At 40.0% G+C, this 26,877-nt stretch overlaps 1 protein-coding gene across 3 annotated transcripts in view; it reads right to left on the bottom strand.

The window, feature by feature from the left end:
- LOC135483104 (uncharacterized) overlaps nucleotides 1-26,877 on the bottom strand; it is a 111,072-nt gene that overhangs the window by 63,220 nt on the left and 20,975 nt on the right. For all 3 annotated transcript variants that reach the window (XM_064763635.1, XM_064763634.1, XM_064763636.1), the window contains exons 3-7: nucleotides 20,521-20,563; nucleotides 17,778-17,988; nucleotides 11,568-11,677; nucleotides 6,383-6,507; nucleotides 3,125-3,268 (exon numbers count right to left, since the gene is read on the bottom strand). In XM_064763635.1, coding sequence (XP_064619705.1) covers nucleotides 3,125-3,268; nucleotides 6,383-6,507; nucleotides 11,568-11,677; nucleotides 17,778-17,988; nucleotides 20,521-20,563 — 633 coding nt within the window. The remainder of the gene's footprint in view (nucleotides 1-3,124; nucleotides 3,269-6,382; nucleotides 6,508-11,567; nucleotides 11,678-17,777; nucleotides 17,989-20,520; nucleotides 20,564-26,877) is intronic.

The following is a 26,877-nucleotide window of genomic DNA, read 5'->3' as shown; positions in this document are numbered from 1 at the left end:
GTCCTAGAAATACCAAATCACCCAAAAACAATGGCAGCACAATCAATTATTCAAAAGAATTCGATTTTGAAATGTTAGTTACGAGTCTCGTGGAACAACTTCACTGACATGTCAAACTGGGAATAATATATTGAAAGTAAAGAGGACGGGTAGGGTCACGTTGGCACAGTGGACAAGCTAACCTGGCCAACATTGGAGTGATGATGAGTGTAATTGCTTCAACAAATAACCAAATCAATGAGCTATTATGGAGGATAAACCTGCAGATACACAAACATATTGCATCACCTTTCCAACTAAGGGCACACACCTTTCATCATCTGTTTCTTGGCCTAGTTATTGTACCAAGGTAGGATTTTTTTAACTAAGTGGACTGGCCCGAATTATTGATCTCTTATCCTTGGTGATATTGATGATGATGATGAGATCTGCCAAGAGTCTCACGCCAACTGTGTGGATCTAACCAAGGAGGTCTTGAGTGCTAGCCAACAGTTTGAACCACACTGGCTCCTGGAGAGTGACTTCCGTTCTTTAGAGACCAAAGGGGGCTATCCTTGTAAGTCAAGAAACATGCTCAGTTTTGCCTCGGCTCATCAACAGAACACGAAAGATCAAACATAAATATGATGCAACCTGTGGTTTGAATGTGATCAGATCACGACAAAACTACCACCCCGAGGTCACAGTAACGATTTAATAATTGGAACCAAACCACCCAAATAACACATATTAAAAACTAACAATAGCGATTCTCTAAAATACAAAGGTCACAATAGAAAATTGGTGTATTATTACTTTTGGAAAAATTAGACGTATTAAACAGAGGTGGGGTTATAAAACCAGAAATTTAACCTGGATCAAAGGTCTTTATCGGTTTTACCTTCGGTGAAATGGTTCGTGGGGTGTGGCCCTTAGCATTGCCTGATTTTCCAATTGAAAAATTTAAATGATGAAAGTTCAAGTTTAACCCATGGATCTGTAATTCGATCCGTCTGGCATGGATTACAGGCACAATGTCAATTTGATCAATGGTTGTATCATGTAACTGTACTGGAAGATGAGCTATCTGCACCAGAAATGATAACGCTTTAGGTGTTTGTATAGATAGAAAACAGGAGTCGAATTTCTGTAGAATTATTTTTCACCAGTATGTCGAATTCCTGGGGACTTCAGTTCCTGGTAAAGTGATATTCCATTTTCGGTGAAAAAGTTTTGAAGTTTGGCTCTCAGATTTTATCCCAGGCATCAAATAGGTGTCGATGGATCGACAGACCAGGGGGTACAGAGTTCACGCTGACCACTGCATTACATGTCTTCTCTGTTGATATCATTATTGACAAGGTGAGGGATCAATAAGTACATGTATCGATGTCAGAAGAGGACATAATTTAAAATTAAACCCAAAACTGCACAAGAAATGTCAAATAAACTTGTCCTCTTGTGTACAGATTCAATATCAAAGGTGAACTGTCCAATCTATATCGCTAGATTGGAATGGAAGATCGTTACTTCAATCAATGAGTTGACATCACAGGTAACCCGATCAGGATGAGAATTTCTATGGTGCTGAATTGGGATAAGCTGCCTTAAACAACCCCTAATAGCTGAATGTCATTGAATATCGATCAGATGCCTTACCTTTCAAAGTCAACTGATAGATTTAAAAAAGTGGTCATCATTCAAGTTATAACAATCAAAATATTCAATTTCATATCAGTTTGCGTGAGACATGAGGGTAAGGGAGACCTGGGTACTAAGGCCTTCCTACGATAGTTAGGATTCACCACAGGCATTCACTCTGAGTGATAGCCCGAAGAAACAGTTATCCACACACCAATTTTCAACTTTCTAGACTCAATAGTGAGCAAACGTGCCACAATTGTTGACGGTTGACGGACGACGGACGGATGGCTGGATGGACAGACCGATGGATGGATGGACAGACCGATGGATGGATGGACAGACCGATGGATGGATGGATGGATGGACGGACCGATAGATGGTTGGACGAATGGATGGATGGATGGATGGATGGACGGACGGCAAGATGGATGGATGGATGGATGGATGGACGGACGGATGGATGGATGGACAGACCGATGGATGGATGGACGGATGGACGGACCGATAGATGGTTGGACGAATTGATGGATGGATGGATGGATGGATGGACAGACGGCAAGATGGATGGATGGATGGACGGACGGCCCGACAGACAGACAGACAAGACGTGATGACATAAGCTACATGTAAACTAGGTGAGCTAAAAAACCTGTAAAAATCGCATTCGTTGACAAACAATTTCAATGTTTTGAAAAAGAAACTAGACAATAAACATTTTACAATTATCATGGAGCGTATGAGAATCAAGAGCAAAGTCAGAACAAAGGTTCGTCAAGTTTGAAAAAATAAAGTACCCATTGACAGTCAGCACATTCTGGTTTTGCCATTCATGTTTTAAGCGAGTTTTGCTTATATCACCTGACAAACACAAGAGATCTGCATACATTTTTGTACTTGCACAACATAATAATCAAAATGTGCCAAAACAATACAAATAGTCAAAGCAAAGTCTGATATACTGTCAGAGTGAATTATATTCCTTTTAAGTGATTCTGGGCAATTTGCTTCTAATTAGCCTAATTGATCTGTCACAATTCAATTTAAAATTAAACACTATTATCTGTCGCATGCAAAATTAAGAACGCCACCACAAATACTATAATACACACTTTAAAATTTTCGACAAATTCGCCTAATTAGTCGCTGGGTTCTGGTTGGCGTCGTTTGAATTCGTGATTTGTGAGTGTATGAATGGCAGCGAAAAAAAACAAGAGGCTTAACCACCATTCAAAACAACTGAGATGAAAACGAAGTACCAGTGACTGATTGACACAGACTTAGCCTAACAATTTCAAATGCAGAGGGGACATGGCCTAGCTCAATTCTCTAAGCAGACAAAACAGAAAACTCTACACACTTTAATCTTCCTCTCCATGATCTCTTCAGTCATCTGAGTAACCCCATCTTATCCCAATAACTCCAATCCCTGGCCAGCTTAGAAAGAATTAATTGAAGAGACAGGTCTTGTGTGTTAAGATGAGGGGATCCCTGATGTACCTACCCGATAGAGCGACACTGTGAAAGCTGCCACCGGACACAGCAGTGAACCGACAACTCCCAACATATTTTCTCTCGGGGAAGAGATAGTTGTCATCCTTTGACCCGCATGCTTTACCAAATCCCCAGCAGTGGAGGCCACCGTCATCTGTAAACAAAAAACAAGTCGAGGAATTTAAGATTATTGCAAAGGTTATTTTATTGATACTTACATGTAGTCAAAGGGTCCATGTTTACATGGACAATGGAATTTTCAGCTTCCCTGAAATCAACGTTACATTTTTTACATCAGAAGTGTTCAATGGAGCTGATGAAATACGGAATCAAATTATTCGACAATATCGTGACTTTTGTCTCTTCATTTCCAATAGACAACACAACCACAAAGGATCAACCCAGCATGAAGTAGAAGTTCGAGGATAAGCCGGATTAGATGATCACCTCAAGAGGATTGACAACAATCAAACAAAACCTAAACAAAATGGATGAGAAAGACCATAATTTCATCTAATTAACTTAAGAGGACCTGTAACACCACACCGCTTGGAAGCCACAAAATACCCACATTAACCAACAGATCCGTATTACCCACCCTTGGGACTGATGCGGCCAAAAATTGTGGTGACATACGGCAGATAAACGGGTAAAGGGATTATGCGGTGAATAATCTGATGGGTTTGTCCTGTGGCCATGGGAGACCTCACGACAGATAGCCAATTTTCTTGTCCCAGCTTTTAAAGACAAAGACTTACCTGTCCATGCAATATCTCTTCCATTTCGACAAAACTATACTAAAATGTACCACACATTGATGTGTATTTACAAAGCAAATACAGTAGCGGTTGTGGTCAACCTGACCTGAAACTTGCCTACACATACTTTGTGACATTTCAACATAACAATACCCAAAATGTGCAGCACTAAGATGTGCATTTATGTTGGAAAACACACAGGCGATTCTGCCAACCTAAGATGATTAGCTAAATCAGGAGGCGATGGTTATGAGCAGGAGATGAAATAATGGTGGCCACTTGCCATGCTTGTGCCAAGTCGTTGCATATAAGCTGAATATTCATCACCATTTGTACTAGACGATGTACTTAAATGCCTGCAAGACTGACACCACTTTAGCATGGAATGAACCCAGACTGCTTCATGCAAAGAGTATCTAATGAACAAATTTCAGTTATTTCACCACAGAATGCATTTGGCACTGTTAACTATTACAAATGAATCCTGACACGTTGTACGATTTACAAGCGACTCCCTGCTGAATTTAAGTGAGAGTTTTCTGTCTTGCATACCGTGCGACCATGCCACCTCCTTGGCATCATGGGGCATGAAAACATTGCTATTATGGTCGGTGAAAGGTAATAAGTCACCGCGGTTGTCACAAGTTGCACTTGTAAGACCTGTGATCGCCTATGTCGGGGTACGGAGGTGCGATACTGGGCATCTGTCGCCTGAGAACGTCTAAAAGCTTCTTCTTAATTGTATTACTGGAGCATCCTCTGCTCCGAAGGGCAATCATGATTCCATTTAGGCAAGGGTAAACAGAATTTCACAGGTTGAGGTGAAAGGGGACCTGACTAATTGACATATAGTATCGAGGTTAGATATTCCCCCAGGCAGGGTTACTGGAGCTGTAATATTTTTCAATTTATCGTCAGTGGATTAATTTCATTCTGTCCTTTGGCAAGGCACTTGGATCGAAAACATGGATCATCACTGAGTCCAGTCGGCACTCAATGAACATGGCACCTGTTTTGGAAAAAGTTTTTGGAGAACATTAATGTCCACTGTGTTGACCAGCCATATGTTCAACCTCCGCCGAGGTCTTTCCCTACACAGAGTAGAATGCACAGATATAATTCATAAACTTACCAAAGCACTCACTAAATCTACTAATAAAACACTTTTGAATTTAATGCTGACATTCATTGAGTGAATGCAACACAATTTTGCATCAGAAGTTTTGACAAATTTGATTGAAAACCATTCACACATTTACAAATGTGTAAAACCCGTGGGGTGATGAATGAACCGATTAGGAGTCAATTAACTTACCACTCTTCCACAATGAAGATTTTAATGGTGGATGCTGGTTGAAGTTTAAGTAACTTTAACACTCTCGGTTGTAAAAATAGTGAACTTGAGTTAGATTAATTTAGATTATGATGCATTTTGCCAACTCGGACAAATCTCAAGAGATAAAAGTTCCATTTGAAATTGATATTTTGGCATATTTGTAACAGGTTGTTGTGTCGCTCCACTTGCAGTTAATGCCTTCAAGCATGATGACACCATCATAACGTCTCCACCAACTTGTTTATATGCTGCAACTTATACCCTGTTGTCGGCACAAAAAAATTGGTGTCAATATTCATAACAGACAAATATTTTTAAAAGACAACGGAGCAACAGGACATCTGAGAAATGCCAGAATTAATCCAATTGCTGATGATCTGTTGATGATGGCCAAGTCTTAATAGAATAATTAAAGGTTTCAAATAGCTAAGATGGTTCGCTAAATCTTCAAACAGGACATAAAGCTAGCAGAAAACTTTTAACAGGATAATGATAGGTTTCAAGTTCAAATGAGAAGTTCACAGCACAAAAAGCTGACATTCTGAGGTCATGCTGATATTTCCCAGCCAAATGAGCAGACATCAAATAGCAGACGTCAAGGAGCAGCGGGAAATATAGGAAGAGTTGAAGACAAGACAATAGGTCCCCCATCTCAGCCTTGACCTGGACCCCAACCCATTGGGGAGCGACAAATAACTTATTGAGGGCTTCGTTGGGGTTAATTCGACCTTGAAATGAGCAATGACTTTCTGAGTTGTCAAAAACAAAACCCTGTCTTTTAAGTAATATTCTGAAGTGATGACACGCCATTGTGATCATTTTATTCCAACCCCTGGCTGTGTGGTTTAGGGTGACGCTCAAAGGGAAACTGGAATGGATGCCGCCACACACTGGACGAGGATGTCACCAAATCAGGTGGAACTAAAAGGCATTATGTGAATTCTTAAAAAGAATTAAGTTTGTTCTAAACTAAGAATGAATGTAATGTTCTAATTTTACACAGGATGACCTGAAAGGCTGGTGTAACAGAAATCACCATCCCGGGATCTAATGTCCTACTCACCTGCCTGACCAATTGAAAAGGGGATTACTATAGATATTTCTTTCACAGTAACCCATGTTGTGAGTGTGGTTTAATATGGATTCCATTTGACTTCTTTCGAGTTATACTTACTGCCCACAGCTAAACTATGGTTAGCACCACATGCGATGGCCTTGACCTCAGAGAGGCTTTCAATCTTCTGCATGATAGTCGCCTCTGCACAGTCACCAATTCCAAGCTGGCCATAACAGTTATTTCTGGAGAGGAAGAAAATCAGTCAAATCATATGACACCTCATTAAAGATCATGAAAAAATATTTCTCAGTGACCTTTTTGAAAGAAAATTCAATAAATTCATAGAAAACAACAATTGTAGTCCATAGAACAGATCACGCGATCAATGAATCTCAAAACTTGAAGAACTTTTTGAGAAAATTCCACCAACTGAGAGAAAACAAGAGTTGCACACAATAATGAGACCACATAACAATTCTTGATGAGAACAATCGTGTCCTTCAGAATGTGGCCAGATGTCCCCTTGAAGGTTGTAAGAGAATAGAAGTCCTTGTCACACCAGGGTACCTGGGGTTCTCAAAGGATGGGCATCAGATTCAAGGCTGAACCCTTGTCTTCTGGCCCTTAGGCCTCTCAGGTTTTGGTTGACCGTGAGCGCAGGGATGGATCAGACACCTGGTTATTGCTTGCAAATGCTAGAGTAAGCCAAAGTCAAACGAATAACATCGAGGAACTTCCAGCAGTGACATGGTTAAGTTTTTGGGTGACCAAAACAAGATTGACATTTATCCCTTCAACCAAAGCTTTTTCGATCTTTATGGCAGCAAGACTCATGGGAATTATTTAATTGTTTCTCATTTTAAAGATAATCATGCATGTATGAACTTGGCCTCTCACCCAGTCTTGATGATTTTATATCTCTGTTAGATTTGCTCAGTCACTAAAGGGATAAGATAATATTTCAACATCTGTCAGTAAATAACCCCAAACCTCCATCTAAAATTTCATAAATAACACAATAACCACCTTTTGTGAATCATGCCCAACACCCCCACCAGGGAGTTGGAAACAGATCCACTACGAGAGTGTCAACTAATACTTCCTGCCTCCCTGTATCTACTTTCCCTGCATCCCACCTGCTAATTGTGAGCATGTACCCGCCACACTGTAAGTCCTTTGACTTTCGGGTTAAGTCACGGCACCGCCGCGCGACATTCATGTCATCAGGCAATCATATCAATACCGTAACACTATGGAAAACAACACCAAAGTCATGGCACTGAGCAATGCACTTACACATTAAATTGGCCCGTGATATCAGCGTGGGGCCTCGGGGAATATATTAATTGGTTCACGGATTTTACGTCAAATTTTTTGATAAAACAAGTATGAATGTTGATGATTTAGTGACAAAAAATCACAAAGTAAAAATCGTGAAAAGGCATTTATTTCTCAATAAAGTTGCTTCTTTTGCTGGATGGGAATAAGTCAGGTAAAGACCTTATGACAAATCAGTCAAACTGAGAAGATGAAATGACAAGTTTTTAATCATTATCGAATTGGTATTTCAGCATTCGTGAAGTCATTATTAGATACCAGGATGTCATGAACAGGATGCTAGTGTATTCCAGCTTTGATTCCCAGTTAGATATGTCACCTCTCATATTCTTGAGAAAAGCTAGTTAGCGTTTTGTGCCTTGGTCAAAGACACTGAAAGGCTATGAAGCTGACATACAAACTATCACAACAACTTCCCATCTCAGACCCATGAAACAAGTAATAAAATATTGAGGGCCTAGGTGAGCAGGGATGACAGTGCCTTGCATTACCGTTTCCCTTTGTTGCCAATTAGTCTATTGTATCGAAGGGACCCAGCTGAGGACCAATTATTCACGGCACTGGAGTAATAGTCCAGGAAATGCTGGCCAAGACGTTCCGACCCTGGTGACTTGCATGCGATCGTTTCACACTCGCTTCGTCTCTCCCCTAATTGCTTCTACATGCACGCATCGCAGCAGGAACAGCATCGACAAAAGCATCGGGATTTTTCTCGTAGCCTAATCATACTGGAACCTTCCTCATAACGGTAGGAATCGTAAGAGTCATTTAGTCACAGCACGTCCATCTTCAACTTTCAATTGCATTTCTCGATCAGGGTGAAGCATTACAACCCCATACCAAGCAACACAATCAAATATTTTCTTCTGATATTTCTCATAATGCGCACCTTTGCTAAATATTGTGCAAAAGAAGGTATACCTGGTGCATGCAAGGTGACTGCAGTGCACGAAGGACGATGCTGGTTCTGTATTGTAACAGACTTATGACTAGGTTCAAATTTCATAAGCAGTCACCAGTCTCACTGATTGACAACTCTCATGGAGCCCAATACAGGGACTGGTGACGGTGGTAGGAGGAGGAAGACGACCTATGCTCCTGATGTATCACTAACAAGTCTAAGTCACTGCCATCAAGCACAAAACGGCAGGCATATCACAGCTGCTGGTGGCCTCATTTTCTTCTACACCCTGTACATTTTACCACGGATAATTTGCCACCATATCCTATGACATCGCAGCCCACACAACCCAAGTTCATTTCCTCCGACAGGATGAAGGCCATGATAAGTCGCAAAAGCTAAGCCCCGACAAAATCACGAGGGAACGACACCACCACAAAGAAGCGACCAAACAGATCCCATATTATTGTAACAATAGAAGGTTTAAGGTACACCAAAACATGGTACATTCCGTAGGGGCAACTAATCTTCCATTTCTGAATCATCCGAGCTGATTAGGCCAAAAACGCTCCCTAAGACGACTCCTACATAATCAGATTTCATTACGTTTTCTAACCGCATCAATTTTTTATATCGTACCACAACCCAGATGGAATAACAACTTACAAAACATAATCTTGTGGAATAAAAAATTGCAATCTGAAATGTCGGAGTTGAGCGCCGAGTGCAACAATTATAGTGCACTTCGACGGCTCACTTGCAATATGCCGTAACCTGGTATCACAGGAAGATAATTATCAAACAAAGTGCAGCCATAATTATGATCATCACGGAAAAATGCCAACATTCTCATCGCACTAAAAAACACACGAAAATACAGGTTTTTCTTCCATAATTTCCATAATAATGCTCTCAAATTATCACTGCAGGTTGGCTTCCTCTTACACTTTGCTACTACCCAAAAACTTTTGAAAGGGAAAACGGATTTCTATACCTTTTTCAACTACATGACTTCTTCCGTTCAGATTTTCATAACTGTCATATCACAAATGAAGAGTAAATGGCAATCACTAACAAAAGCTACATGTATCTTACTACAAATACGCTGACACGATTGCCTTTTGAACTGAGGCCCCCCTACACCGCCACTGGGCATGAAGGAATCGAATTTCTTTCAGTTTCCCTCTTCGTTTGATTAGTATTCTTCTTAAGTTTCCCCATCCATCGATTCTCAGTCCTTTTTGCATCTTATGGAGACACCGCTTTATCCTGAAGTGTGCACCTTTGTTTGAGAGCAAAAGGCGACATGGTATCTGTTACGACGCACAAAGGCATCAAGCAAGGATGCTGGATGAACTGATTGGGTAATGCACAGACAGTGCAAAAACATGGTGGTTTACAGTACATGTACACGTATGGGTTTGATACACCAAGAGTGAACAAACTGCTCACAAAAAATCAACAAATGAGAAGACAGTTTCATATCTAAGCAAGCTATATTTCACAAATAATGATAACAGGAACAAATCAAATCAATCTCATGAAAAGCAAAACTACTTAAACAAGATATACTTACTACCGTCAAGTTTGCTGGCTGAAGAATATATGTATAGTTAGAACCAAGAATTATTTTAACTATGCAGGTTATTCTTCTGGCCTATAACAACCAAACTAAAACATCAATCTCCATTTCATTGAGATCCATAAAAATACCCTCTGCACGTACAGAAAGGTGAAAAAATCTACATCAAATTTGTTAGTTCAGGATATGAAACATGAATATCAAATGATCACAAAACATGTAGCCAAAACTTTATCAGAGCGTGTCATTCGCATACAACAAAATGATGATAAAATGAAAAATGACGACTTGTAATTTGATTTAAATCGCTACGGAGCCAGCTTGATGAAACAGAATCCTATAGCAACTTGTGAAAATGCACCGGAGCCTGTAAAAGCTCATTTAGAAGTCGTTAACTTTGCATTGAACTAATGATCACACGGTTGATGCATGGATGACAGAGATCCACCACAAAGTGCTCATGCGGGAACCCTACCGACCCTACAGAGCATCATTATGAATTTTTTACATTCTAGGCCGAGATTTTTTCGTTGGTAAATTTTCCATATTTTTTACTCGATGAGGCATAATTTGTAAACTTGTCATTCGTATGAAATATTTTCTAAAATACTTTACCCCCACGGGCTCAATTTAGACATAAAATACTTATAGCATCATAAACTGATGAGGATTTTATAATCTCTGAAAAATACTCAATTTTTTATCTTCTAACATGTCTAATCCAATTTATTTCCCTCCCTGGTGACATAATAATATATGTCATTTTCGTGATAAGGAAAGAACATGGCTATAGGAGGTAAAATATTGGAGGTACCCACATAGTTAAAGTATAGTGCAACAGTATACAATTACCACTCTGGGTTTTAACAAGAATTTATCCATGTAAAGACTTGTAGTCTTTAGTAATTCCTGATATTAGTCATTGTTTGCTTTCATTTGAGAACAACTCTATTTACAGAAAACACGACGGACAGACACGATAAAGTATCAAAATATCATGAAAATCCATTTTAAAAATTCTTACTACTTTCAAGAGTGTCCCTGATTTGGCTGTAAATTGCCAGGTACATTGTTTCAGTGATCAGAAAAGAACAGCCTACAGCAAAATGCCCAAGAGAAATTAAATAAATTTATTTCAGGTTGGGAAAATTTTCCATCGAATATAATGTGTAGCTGTATAATAATGCACTATGCATAGGATCTAGCTTGGTTGAATTTTGATGGAGAAATGACTCCAGGGCATACATGTATCACTGGCTCCTCTACAGCGATTGCTCGAATTCTCCCTTAGCCTCAGGCGATGGAGTGCAGTAGTCAAGACAAAATGATATAGAGTGCCTGCCTATCATTAGAAGACAAGGCGATATTTTAAAGCATTACACAGGTATAAACTATGTATTATGAAAAGAAAACGGGTTGTTTTTGAGAGGTATCACTGATTTCGAGAGTAATTCTGCTCCTCCTTCTTTAGGGACACTTACCCAACAGCACCAACAGTTCCATCTTGGATGAGGAACAGAGAATGTTTCTCCCCACATGCGACTTGGTCAACAACAAGATGAGTAAACGTCCGCAGTAGGTGGGGACGTGGCTGCAAAGAGGATAGAAAGACTTTTGTTAGGAGATGGTACAGTAAACGCAGACACCTCTGATAGCAGGACACCTTATCTCTTGAAGGACAAAAGCAATGGCCATGATAACTGTTTCTGTAACTTTTTGGGCTGGTTTTTCAGTTTGAACCAGGGGGCAGCAGTCGAAGAGCGTTGGAATAAATCCCTAGTCCTAATGCCCCTGTACCAGACGTCAGCCTCGGTACGTGTACTAGACGACCACTCTCTCCACCTAGCAACACAACCCTGAACTAAAATATCAATAGGGCAATTTGTCACTGTCTTCTCCAATGACATAATGTTAGCCAACAATGAGTAACACCCTGGTTAAGGCTGTAATAGTGAATTAGACTATCACATCATTATAATGGGATAAATGGCCATGATCGCATTCTGGACAATGAAGGGATGACCACAAATCTTGGAGCAGCGTAGTGACAGATGAAGTCAGCGGACACTGAGATGCAGAAACTGTGACAGAACTGGATAATTCTCGAAGCAAAGTGCTGTTCAGAACCCCACTGAAGAAAAGAAATGTTGTTTTACTCAGACTGCTCACTTCAAGTACAAACAGGCATTTATAAATTTTAAAACTGTAAGCTCATCAGTTCAGGTTTTCTTTTAAGAAAACAATATTCACCCGTGACATTTCAGTCCTGTTAATTGTATCAGGATGGGAGGAATGAGGTAGGCAAAGCCATTTGTCGAAAGCAGAGTTTTGTGACAATACCCATCAATATCTTTAGTCCCAGCAAAGAGAAATTCTAGTAACTTTGAAGGCACATTTAACAAATCATGAAAATCATTCATGCAATACCCTGATGCCCGAAGCTAATAAATTCAATTCTTGTGCATTTTCACCTTTATTAAATCAAAGCCTGAACTTCATTAAACTCCATGACATAAGGTGAGCAGAACGGCCAAGTGACCGCTCCAAATCTTACATGAAATTGAATACCGTGGCCTTTTAATTCGTGACAAACAATGGCCGCAATCAGCGGTCAGGAAGGTCCTCGGGCACTCAGCGACACCTGACCACGCGGTGAATTCTCCGTAATTTCTCACTATGATATCCAGCCGCACAAAAGACTTGAAAACCAAAACCTCTTTCATGTCTCTAATTATTTGTTTTACCTCTGAGGTATACTGCTGACCACTCCGATCATTTTGCTCGATGAAAAATTAATAAGGCAGAATCAGTGCCCTTTGACCAATGCAGGAACTGACCATCGATATAACGCCGTGGGAACAAGGGGCAGATGGCCCACTCTCAAAACCTCAGCTCCGAGTGTGGCATTATGGTCATGTGACGAAAACATCCCGTCGAGTGGAATATTTCACTTCGGACACGAGCAGGATCTAAATGAGGGCCCCAGGATAATGCTCAGGTGAGACCATTAGAGGGGCCCTCTTGGTCGACAGGTCGAACCCTTCTCTGACCCTTTTATTGATCCCGTATGAAATGGACACGAGGTGCCGGAGTTAATTGGACAAACCATTGTCAGAATAAAGCAGGCTGGACCACTCCAGTTGCCAGGACATGGCCCAACAATTTGGCTTTCAACATCGTGGACCTTATGGCCTCTTGTCCATTGTGTACTCCAGCTCCGGCGTAACTGCTGAAACAACGGGTGAGTGACCGCTGGAGTGATGGACAGGTGAGAGTAGCGCACTATGGTGGTGTTACCAATAGTTTGTGGCACAAAAGGAATTATCATTAAAAGTCTCTCTGAAATAACGAGAAAGAGCACAGCCATATTCACTCCTCATGCCATTGGCCTAGATTTAGCAAAGGCTACATGTAGGCATTACATGATAAAAGTGATACTGGAGTAGGCCCTATTTCTTCAGCATTTCATAGTGACAGGTGAACTTCCTAACAAATATGGCTCATTTGCTTTGTTGACCCAACCAGCAACCAAATGAAAATACGAATAACGCACTTTACTTGCCAGACATTCAAACAAATATCAAAATATTCACTGTTGGACCAAATTAATTTTACCTGCACTTCAACAAAACATGACACTTTTGTAACAATGGTGAAATGCAAACGGCTCTACCAAAGACAGAGAATGACCACAACTGTGATTGATAACTGCAACGACACCATGACAAGACCATAAGCAAACACCGCCCTTTTAGCGAGTGAATTATCACGGTTCCTAAACCAAAACCACTTCAGTAGCAACATTAGCGGCAGCCAATTCAACATCAGTTGGCCACTCATTCAACAACGGCGTGATGCTTTGAAGGAGCTGGTACACATTCTGATGCCGGCCGGACCACAACAATGGTCAAAATATTTAAATATGAGCATAACAATTGTGGATGATAACTTTAGAACAATTATTTCCACCTGTCCCAACTAATAGATTGACAATAGCAACAGAGTTGTGCTTTAGTCAATAATGCCACGCGATCAGAATCTCCAAAATGGTCTGGGGATAGTCAATATATGGAAGAGTTGATATGATTCTTTTCGTATTGTTCGATTAAAATGCCTAGAGGGTGATTAGAAGAAACAATCATCCTGAAGAAACAGAGTAAGAACCAGTACGTCCACCTGGTGATTTTGGACAGAACCCGTGGGAGAGACAAGAACTGTAAATGTGAGCAACATCCTCAAGGCAATGGACACACCTCATTGCCATAGCACACCACCTCGGTGAGAAAAAACGTGTTCCGCCAAGATCAGTAACGACCAAAACAACCTGGATTGGCAACTTTTCATAAATGTTCATAACTGACGAACAGATTTAGCACAAGTCAAACAAAGTGAATGCTCAGAGCAAGTTACTGAATGTCAAACATGCACGCAAATGAGTCTAAACTTAACAAAAGAGGTTGCACTACCACAACTTGCCTAAGGTGGGTGGAGATTTTATAGGACACCTCGATCAAGTTTATTCTGTGGTTGCTTTGTTTTGTGATGACTTTCAACAGCATATACCTCTCCCTAACAGTTAAAATTTGTCATACAGAAAGCCTGGGGTGAGATGAGAAACTATCATCATAATCTGAAGAATGGAATTAAGTGCCATCTTTATATCATATTCAGCAGCAGTTTTTCATTTTTTTACTGTTCAGTAAAGTCCTGATATTCACGAAGTAACAATCTTTCAAAAGATATTCCCAGCCTCCCTTGACCTGCCTCACGACGCCAATATTTCTTCTTCCAGAAATCAGGCAACCCAAAGTTTGTTCAAAGCTCATCCATTCATGTTTGCCCTTGGTATTTTCTACAGGTGATTCATTTTATAACATTTCCTCTTTACCTAATGCCCATTATTGTTGAGAAGTAACAACTACAACCTCAGGCAGAAAAAGAAGGGTTCATCCCTGTCTCCTCAAAAGAAAGGACTTCTGATTATCCTAGAAGGCGTTTGCCAAACCCACGGCAGAACGTGATTTGCAATAATTACAGACCTAATTCGCAACTGGCATGCAATGCTGTTGGAAAGGATCGGAAGGGAAGGAATCAAAATTGTTATTTTCACACTAACAGATCACTTCCGAAAGCCAGAAAAAGGTTGTCAACTTTTGAACCCTTCCTGAAACAATGTCATTGGGAAACAAGGCCGATCCTGCAGTCCAGCAAGGATGGTTTGTTTCCGAGTGCAGAAACATACGACAAAGTGATTTGTCTGAGGAATATGGAAAGAACCCAAGATTTATCTTGGATCTGGAGTGAAACAAAATAAACAGTAATCAACCTAAGTTGGACACAGTCTTGGCATCATACAAGATCCCAACTGGCTTCTTACCAATAAACAAGTTTCAAATGAGTCACAACAAATGACAGAAACTCCTGTTTTTAACTTAAATGGATGACATTACCAACTACATGTTGGCTCAAAGCAATACTTTCTTAGTTTAGATTATTTCATATTAAAAGAAGAGCATGCCCTATTGCAACTGCGCACAGCGAGAAGTTATCGCTTGACAAACAATAGTTATCATAGGCAAAAAGTGTGGTGGCTTCTGTAAACTTCATTCTTTCCCTATCGCAACTCAGCACAGTATGAAGACTTGACAAACATTATAGTCAAAGACGAAAGTGTGATATGTTTCAGTTAACTTCCTATACCATATCTGAGGGCGTTTTCTTTCACTGTTTTACATGTTCTAAGTGCTATTTTTGCAAGAAGTCCCATTTGAGTACGCTCTTTATGAATAGGGCAGACTCTAAGGATGCTCTGTATGAACAGGGTATAAGCTTTAAAACTCCAGGATATAAACTTCTTCAGCTTCAGAACAGTACCTAACATTTTAAATTAAAACAATTAAAACTTCATCAAACATTTTTCTTCCAATATCGTCCTTTCAAACTTTGTGCCTCTCATTCTTGATAAACCGAAAGATGGCAACGAAAGGTCAAAAGTGCTTCCAAAGCCAATAACCCATCACTTAAAAATGGATTAACTTTTAATATTGTGAAAACAGTTTCACCTTGGTGGCATCCCCATCTCTGCATCATTATTGAAACTTAGTCGCTGGCACTAATCTTTATGTTTTGATTTCATGTCCATTTAGATGATCGAAACCTAAATGAAAACCTCAACCCTGATATTTTGTCTCCTCATTGATTTGAAGATTAGTTTCTTATGATGCTCATCACTTTCAGCATTTTTAATTTGCATTCTAATCGTAAAGAGACAATAAAAGAAAGTCTGTGAAGTCATCTTGTTGATGAGTGGTGGAAGACAAGATAACACGTATGATGAGGTGAGAATATGCAATATCTGTTGCTGGGGTAGATGGTGATGGTGGCAACAAGACTCAAATTTTGGCTCCACAGTGGCAGGGTTCTTATTTAAGAAAAAAAAATCAAAATTCTGAAAAATGTACAAAGTCAAAAAAGTTTTAGGACTGATGATGTTGCTTCATTTTGAGCAGAAAAAAAAACAATGAAAAAAATATTTGGACTTAGAAATTTTTTAGCGGGGTGGTCGCCGACCGGGGTTCGACTGTATTAAAGTACATCCAAACTACTTATCACTCATCAAACATAACATAAAACTATTTAAAGCAGACTTAGAAAAGCAACAGACTGACGAGAGCTTTCGAAACTTTCTCCTTTGGCTGACGCAATGTCAAAAATGTATCCATTATTTCACTTTCAAACATAAGAGAAATTTTGAAAAATCTGACAAGAGGAGAACCACAAAAATGTCACTTTAAGATATTCTAAAATATTAACTCGAGGATTCGCCATCAAAAAATGACATAACACAAAACACTAATGGATTTAAAACTCATCATCAGGAATAATTTGTCGACGTGCAATGGCAAACTATCCTTTGCACCTTGACCCCTGACCCAACTGTCATGCTGGGAAATCTCCGCTAAGTATGGCGTTAGATTTTCTTTTGCAATCAAAGGACTATTTTCATCCCGGAGGACGAAGTCGGAGAAGCCATGTCACTCACGGATGGAGGATTATCAAGTTCATTGTAACATGGATGTAGTTCTTTTCATGAAGCTATACCTAAATATTCCCTAAATCATGTACCATATTTCCACATGAAAACTTGGATCTATTTAGGTTGACATGAAAGTTTTAGAGGTTATTAACGCAACCAGCAATATGCAAGAAAAAGAAGATTTTGGTATTATGTGTATAATGTGGTAGGATGCCCGCGGTTGTAATTGTTTTCTCTTCATCTAGTGAGGTTATCCTAGTATTCATATGATAATTTTGTAATAACACCATGTTAGGAACAATACACCACCGTCTTTATTTCGGTTCAAGAACAAGTCAAATTGAATCTGTGATTATCATTTGGTGCATGAATACATAAATGTATGTTCATGAAATAAGCCATCTTCGATGATTTGAATTTTACCAGAAGAATGGTTCCCCTTTGTCTCAATACGGAAGACCAGAGGCTGATTAATGGATGGCATGTGAAAAGACCCCTATTGGGAAGGTGCAGAATCAATACAATTTTCCACCTGCACCCATCCGCCCAGCTAAAATACGGCCCTGTCTACCAACTGTTTGTGCAAACAATTGGATGTATACCCTTCAAAGATAAACTGGGAACTATATATATGGCACCCATCTCCCAGTTTTACCTGATTCTCTCTGAACTCTTTTATCCGTGGATCATAACCAAGTTGAGCATACTGATTGTTCCCATAGCTAAACATGTTGCCGTTCTCCAGGAGTATGAATGTGTGGCGCCATCCACAGGCGATGCCCTTTATTTCCGGCGGTCGCTGCTGGTTGGCGTAAAGCTTGATGCATATTGGCTCATCGTGTGAATCCATGTCTCCACAACCAACCCTGGAAAGAGAGGAGATGGCAACTACGTTTTGCATAGGGGCAGAATAGCTTAATGGCATGGGACATTGACTGACATCTAGATAATAAAGCTTAAAAAAAGCTCTTGACATTAAATATAATGAGAACCACCACTAATAATCGAATTATTTAGAAAATCTTTTTTAAGGGGTCCTTAATCACCAACAAAGTCCCCACTACCACTTCAAACACTTCCCAAACATTAAACTTTTTATGACACAAAGTTTTATTTAACATCAAAATGAAACAGACGTACATTAATGTTCACAAATATGCACTTTTAAACACTTATTTGTCCTCTGTGATTTGAGCAACCAGGTAATTAAAGTCCACTTAATAATATAAACTGTTGTTTTCATCTACGGTGGTACTCTCTTTGAGGACTCTCTACTTCATAGTTAAAAGTTGCTAGTTGTCCTTTTTTTAATGGTGTCTCATCCAGGGTTATTACGACGATTCATACATAATTGTCCTTTTGAAAGCAATTAGTGCCAGCGACACAATACCAATACACATTTACTTTTTACACCGATGTCAAATTCAATGAGACACCATCGAAAAATTGGCAAAACTGCAATAACATTGCTAATATTTTTAAAAATAAGATCAATGAAGTTCTGAAGTCATTGAAAATAGACACAACTCTACCATCAACTTTTGGTTTTTGAAAGAAGTGCAACGTGCTACCTGGGATACGCACCCGTGACCGCAATGTTATGAGCCAGCACAACATCCCACACGAGATGGCTACCCTCAGGTCTCGACTCTCCAAGTGTCAATCACCCGCCAATGATGCTGGATGATGTCGCATTACCGAGGCAATTGTGGTCTAACCATAAAGGACTTTCAATTGGAGGCTCCTTTAATTTGCGGCATTGTGTGGGCTGGTGCAATTACCGTATTACGGGATGGGGAATCAGTGCAGGGGGAGAATCGCTCTGACGCAGATCTCCATCAATCACTTTAAAATTAAAAGAGCAATGGGGGGGGGGGGGGGTGAAAACGTTGATTGCCTTTCAAAAATTCTTCTTTCTTACTCTTATTTTTAAGCAAATCAGCAAATCAATTAAATCATGTACACTTGCGTCTTTCTATCATTTTGCTGTTTAACATGTTCAACACTCCAATCTATACTTGTCTGTAATGAATTTTAATGTTTTTTCAAAAACATATGACGAAACTGGTCAATTGTAGAATTACTAAAAGGCATGTTTCAGGGTCACATAATAGTCACTCTCCTCGTGATGATAACAAGGGGTAATTTGCACGTTAATTATCAAAAAAAATCTTGGACCAAATGCCATCATTTTTGGACAATAAGCCGCCTGTGAACATTTGACCATGACAGCAGGACATCACTAAGCCCTTTCACTTTTTCACACTATGAACAGTTGCTCCTTTCACCAGAGCATTTTTTGCCTTTCAGTTTCTCCTCTCATTTTCTGCACCACCACGTCCCGAAACACTAGCGGGCATAACTTCTCATTTGGGCAGAAAAATCGCTTGCCCAGCGTTGTAACTTTTTCTCAAAGTCATGCCATGCGACAAAAGATAATTCTGCCATGCTTTATGAGGCCATGATGACAAACTATGCTAATGTCTCTTTGGGTGGCAATTTGCATCCAAAACGATAGCTAGATCATCATTTGGTCGTTTAGCATCCCGGGAGAGAGGGGGACAGCGTGTGCGGCTTTGTCCCGACCGCAGATCGGGGAGGAAGATCGCATGCACTTCCATCAATTGGGAATCAGTACCTTGCTGACAGTTGTTGAGGTTTTGACCCCGTGAATTTATGCATCATATTGCCACCGTATCTTCTAAGTTTTCGATGATAAATTGGCACCATTTCATTGACGAGAGATACAGGTTAACCCCTTGTCCTCAATTACCTTTATCATGGCAAATGCCCTAGGGTTATCCAACCATTATTTAGCTCCTGTCTTTAAATGGTAAAATCAGTCCATGCATTTTAAAGTTTCAACCCGAAGTCCATGAGCGGACTTATCTTGGACGAACTAAGGCATACCTTGGTGATGACAATTCAGCTGAATGAAGTGATCCTGCAAGTAACTGCGATAAATAAAGATGTTCATATCGGCAGCCCCAGGCCCAGGGCTCCACCTGATCAGATCACGGTAGAGTAGATTGATACATAGTGTCCTGCTCTCCACATAATCGGTCGTGTGGATGATGAAAGGCGCAAGTGATTTGATCACGGGGTTAAAGGAACCATGATCCTGTGTTCACTGGTGAAAGGCCAGGGGATCTGTCTCCTACTCTCTAGTAATATTTGGCAGAACTGTGACTGCCACCGTTTCAAGAAACTCTTGTTCTGTAGTCAGGCAAAGAGTAAATTTCAGACAAAATTCAAATGTTCTGAGCATTGCCTAACTGACATAAAGACAGTTAGGCCTACCTCTGAAGCCATGTTTGAGAAGATGCACTATGTCATAGCATCTACATATTTCATAATCTGATCTCCATGCTGCAGTTTCCAAAATGCCTTTTACTTACTGTCCGCAGTGTCCATTTCCCCACGCGTAGATGGTATTGTTATCTGAAAAGAGAATCAGAGGATGTGAAAGGAATGGCTCCTGAATTTCTAGTGGTAATGTGCACAACCAAATCATATGAATTTCAACCCTTGAAACATTAACTGCTATATGTAATAACTCTTAAGATTCCAAAAGATCATCTAATTTTATAATTATTTATAAGAGCAGCTATGATCTGTCTAGCATCAAGGCGAGATTATGACGTTCACACCAGACCATGATTCATATCCCGATAAAACATCCTCATTACATCTGACCAATATCTCCAGAGAAGAAATCAAAGTCGACGGAGGCATTAATTGATTTTTCTTCGTGAATAGACCCGCTAGAACCCCACCAAGCCCATTTGCACATAAAACAGCGTTCACTTTGATAGCAGTGCTATCTATTGGCAATCTATAATGAAATCGGGCAACGACGGTGATCCCCGTTGACCCCCTTGGTCCGCCGCTCCGAGATCCGGTTACCCGACTAACATTTTGCTCCGGGCGCCCGATCATGTATGGTGGATGTTTGCCCCAAAGTTCTGCCGTTCAATAGAATAAATTCCCAGTGACCCTAACCATGTTTGGTGGTCACCGCAATCTAATAGTTGACCAGGAACTCAATAATCCTGGGGAACGGCAGGCCTGGCCAGTCCGCCATGTTAATGAGTTGGACAATGGATGACGGTAAAGGCTGTGGCATCATGATGATACTCTAATCACTACAGAATAGTTTATTTAGAAGAATAGGATATAATTTCAGAGACTCCAGGAGTTCAAGAAAAGGCAAAAATTACATTGGCAAGTTCGTTTCCTCTATGATTGAGCTATGGTGATTGCAAATTCATATCTTACATCATCTCGAGTTGATGATTGACTTCTCAATTGTATCATATTATATCGGTATAAGTTTGATGGTTCAAGAGGAGGGGTCTAAATATGACCAGATCATGGTGTGTAATCATGGAATAAATAGGGAGTGATCACTTTTACCCCATGTAGCCGCTGGTAGTGGTGATTTGTACACCATACCAACTGCAAAACACTGGCTAAACCCAACTTTGATAACTCATTGAAAATACTGTCTCAAACAAATCTTTCAAACTTTCAAACATCCCGCCTGCACACCATTCAAGCTAGCGTTGAGAACTTTCCAAAAGAACTGAAGTGAGATCAGCAACTTTGTGTCTTCTTCCTAACCTGGTTCTCTCAAGCAATCCGATAAAAATCTGTCCACTCTGATCATGGTAATGAAAGAGGGAAGCTGACAGGAATATGATTAAAAGAATCACGCAAGACAGAGGGGAATGACAACAATTTCACCTGAAGCATCCACAGATGATCCGTCTTGTTTGCTGAAGCAACTAGAGGAGATTCGAGGCAACGAAAAGTGGAATGACTGTGGTACGCCCGATGGCACGACATGTCCTCATGGAAAAGATAAAATGACAACACATGAAACCGAAGACTCAAGAAGCCAGAAAAAGTAACCGCACTTACGAATGAGTAACAACTGCGGAGGAACTGGCTTTAATCCTAGACGAACTCTTGGGCGTTTTTCTGTCACCGCAGACCATGCGTTCTCTCGTACCGTAACCTTTTTACCAAGTTAAAAGTCATTGCCGCGTGCATGCCCACAGAGATAGCGCCCGCAGTTGATGGGCTTCGTGCAAACAATCCACCTTACATCAAAGACTTGTCATATTCTTACATTAAGAGACCAGCGTGGATAAAAATTCAATTTCCTTGGTTGACACTGTCAAGACTTCATTACCTCTGAGTGAGAGGTAAATTGCACCTTCATATCCTCATGTTTTGTGGTATCATTCGATGAGATGTCACTTTGCCAGAAAAACACAACAACAGAGAAAGCGAACACGATAGAAGGTGTCATTTTTATAGGACAAGACATTGACGTGTGGTGAAACCAAATGCGATTTTTTTTTCAGGAAGGATGAAAGGGTGCTCCTCATAAATAGATTTGAAGAGAATAAGTCCTTTTTTCCAGAGAAAGTGGGAACTTTCGGTATGTCATTGATGGTACATTGGGTTTCTTTTGATACTTATACATCAAGCCCTAAAACGCTCTGCTACTACTCTACGGGAAATGTACAGATGTTGGGGTCTAGTAACATTGAAACGACCGCACACACAAAGCTTTGTGAGAGAAGGATTTGCTTCAGCTTTGTAAAAACTTGGAAACTCATGATGTATGACGCCTAAGGTGTCATGGCTTCAATTGTGCCAACTCGATAAGATATCAGAGCAGCTCTGAATCTTTCATGAAAAGTCAGATTCTGTAGAAAGGAGACTTTATGCGGGAAAGATTGCTGCTGTTACAGCACTCACTGTAGAACCTAAAAGGAAAGTGTGTCAGAAAAATTAGATGAGGTGCCTCTTTCTATCTTACAATTGATGAATGCGGATAATTTAGTAGGATTTGGATGATTTGGAAGCTAACCCGCGAGCCAAATAGTCTCAGAAAGATATTGTCAGTGTTTGACAAGTTGTAATCAGAAGGGCAGGGCCTGTTAAAAATGAAGTTAGAATATAAATATTGCACTGCCTTTTACTGGCTTGTAGTTTCCATTACAAACGCACACACTGTACTTCAAAACTATTTTAGTATTGCACAGTACAAAAGAAGTCCAATCATTTCTCTTCAAATGATATGTGTAGCGAGAGAACTGAAATGACTGCACAATACCTCACTTTACGAGTGAAGAAACCATTCTGTACTCTCATTAGAAACCATTTCATTTCAATCTGAGCGGTCTGATGCAGTGGATAATACGACTTCAACCAGCTAGTTATTCCATGCAAAAAAGAACTCACAATGAACCGATACTGCAGCAAATGAGCCAGGACATCTTTAGAGAGCTTCAGATGCTAAAAAATAGATCAAACTGCATCATTTGCAAGATATTGATTACATATTACTTCATCTCGCCTCAATTTCTGACAAACATGCAGTTAAGTTTCACGGACACACTTGGATGGAAAAGTTAATGTATAGCATAAAATCGACCATGGTGACACTACAGGCAACAAAATGACATGAACATTTTTTAAAAGATGCACGATGGTCGATGAATTTCTAGTTCTTTGTGAAGGGGACATCAACATTAACAGTAGCGATTACTTGGCCACTATCATTTGCATTGAATGGTGCAAAAAGATGCAACATTCTTTATTGCTAAAATCAGAACTGTTTGAACTCTTATTCCAATGGTGAGGTATCGGGAAAAAGCTACTTGCAAACAATATCAAACTACGACAGCTTCAGATACTGCCAATAGAGAGTTAATCACACCAAATGGCCCATTGTAAACCTCTCCAAGTAGAATGGACCCATTACACACCCCTCTAACTATTTTTGTTCTTCTTCTCAATAGTTGGATGGGCCACTGTGATGAAAAGTGCTGGAAGACCGTCTACTCAAAAAGATCCGGTTTTCAATCCATCATCATCATTTTTGCCTCATTAGGGATGAATTGGAGACTGAAAATGCCAATTCAGATATTCCATTTAGAGGACTTTACGTTGGTTTTGCAGCTTCAAAAACAATCTTGGGTGGATTAAAGCTATATAGTTTAGGCTGGATTGAAACTATCTTCACTTTATTTGACATGTCATTACCGTTGAATGATACTCTGGTGAAATTTTTTGAGGTGAAGTTGATTTTAACTTTGCTACTTGCCCACAGACTGAAATCAATTATAAGTTAAGTTGAGTAACACGTTTTAAGTGTCCTTCTCCAACCATATGAATATTCCTCGTAGGCAAAGATTGTAGGCTGTGAAAATGCACCAACTACTTCCTGTTTCTTTACATATACATGTACATGAAGACATATAGATGAGCCTATAGTTACTCATCCAATTTGAGAGGAAAGACATCATCCTCACCATTGCACAGTCGCACGTGTCTGATTTTAATGGTCCCAAAATTCTCTTATGAAGACAACGTCACAACCAGAATGCCGTGATAAGACCACTTTAGCTGTGATCAGGTTTACCATTTGTATCACATTTTCAAATCAAACTGCCAGTGTCAATTAATTTTTGTATTTTGGCATCAATCCGCTTGTCTCTTTATTCACTATTTGCACTATTCTCGATGAGAATGCGACACACACAGCATCGAAATAAGCCAGTATCTTTTCCCACAAAATACTCCACGATACTTCAGTTTCTAAAGAACGCGCTATTAGGATGAGAGCAAGAAGTGCAGTGCATTATCCACCCGCGATGTACAGACAAATCTGGACAGAATGAAATGAAAGAAACAACACACATGGCAAAAATTCTCTGGATATCATCTTCAGCATTAACTGCAGATAGCACAATAAGCATCTCTTAATACGCCTCATATTACAGCACAACAAAACGCTTACCGAGCACTCGCTGACTAAGAGAACATAAGAACCGTGATCACATCGTCAAATCTTAAATGGCCGATTGATTGCATAGGCTAGTAATGAAGGAATTCATCGAAGATTTGCAGATATCTTGAAATTAATCAGTTGGCATTAATCTGTGCCCATGATTGCATTTTGATCATGGTGTTATAGTGAGGATGTGAACAAAGTACCCCCCTGACAACTGGATACATCCTAGATCAGCAAAATGGCCTGAATATGCCACGCTCCTTTTTCATATCAGCCTCCAAATACAATTTGTCAACTGTTTTTTATCTTTTACATTCTCATGAGATATTATAAAGCCTTTCGTATAAGTCGTTTCATCCTCATTGTTTCACTGCCGTAAAAGTCTCTAACTCTGGTAACCCTGATTTGACTGGCCACTACATGGATGCCATTGTTAAAGCACTTTACAATTCTGAACTTTTTATCAGTAGCACTGCAGTTTCTGATGACTTCGCAAACAAACTTTTTCAAACTCCGACTTGATAGCATATGCCCCGACTAGGGCAGCCAAGAGGCTATTCCCATTCATCATCAATACACCATGCATCCGTCATGAAAACAGACAAACTATGATTTCTCGATACCCAACTCCTGTCACATGATGAGAAAAAAAGACGGTCACAATCAGTTGCGGGTATAAAAGATTCAACGCAATAGTTAGATCAATCATGCGAAGATAGAGGCGGGTACCCGCATGATAGAGGCGGTATCTGCGTGATTTGTGCTTACAGGTGGTGGGACAGCAGCAGAGGTCAACGTCACTGTTTAGAGGTCAAAGGCTGATACGGTAAGTGGCTCTGATTTCCAAGATGCTCGCTGATGGATGAGTTTTGAATGAGGTCAGAGGTGGATAGCTAGAAGGGACTAGAATGGAAAAAGATCGCCGAATCATGTGCAAGATGGGTTGGCGGTTATCTCTGTGATGAAGTTCTCCTTTGGAAGGCAGGGTCCTGCTAGATAATCTCTCCACCGGATTAGTTTCGGGCATGTCACGAGATTGCCCGATCCATTTGCCAAATACTCCACTCCGACTTCCAGAACTGCAAAATCACCAACTGCTGACACAAACACCTGATATAATTCAAGTCAAACCTTTCATGATAAGTAAATTTGGTGATAGTGTGTTGATAAATACTTCAAACCCCTTTGTGGCCTTCCATTTAAGCCAATAGATTTTGTTGCCATGAACATCAGCACTCACATTTTGCCCCTCCCTCCCTATATGTACATGTAAACAATTGTGAAATATTTTAGTCAAAAAAAAGTATGATTCCCGAAACTTTCAGTCCTGCTGATTGGACTTGATGATATCGTAAAAATCTTTTATGGAAGTTTCTCTCTGTGTCAGGGGTCCATGAATAAAAGATGAAGCGATGAAAAAAAGTTGGTTGCGGTTTCAGTTAAACTGGAGACTGTCAATGATATAATTGTATTCATAACTCATAAGCACCCTCAAATCCAACAATGACGTTTCTCTGCATAATTAATGAGACAGGTTTTCATAGCGCCATTGGTGCCTTTTGTCAGCTTCTTTTTTACTCATCAGAAATTGATTTCGTTCCTTTTTTATCTAATATTCTTGAGTCTCTCACTGTAGTAGAATGAGGGGGAAATTTGTGGCATTTTGTTCTAACTGTCTCAAGGATTTCGCATGCAGAAAGACACCGCCCTGCTCAATTTCGTGTTTTTAAAAGGTATCTCAGGCTGGATAGCCATCTCATCACCTACCAAATGAAAATTTGGTTCAGACCTCTCCCAATGAAAACTATCTCATCATTTTTAACTTATTAGCATTTGCGGACAAGATGAGGTTTCTCCTTTGTTTCTTACTGTGTCAACGAGAATCTCGGTCCTTGTATTGTGGCTAACCAATGACAGCCAAATGAAAGGCCAGGAAGTCCCG

Source organism: Lineus longissimus, chromosome 2, assembly GCF_910592395.1.
Source record: "Lineus longissimus chromosome 2, tnLinLong1.2, whole genome shotgun sequence".
NCBI lineage: Eukaryota > Metazoa > Nemertea > Pilidiophora > Heteronemertea > Lineidae > Lineus > Lineus longissimus.
This window is presented reverse-complemented; position numbering and strand designations above follow the sequence as displayed.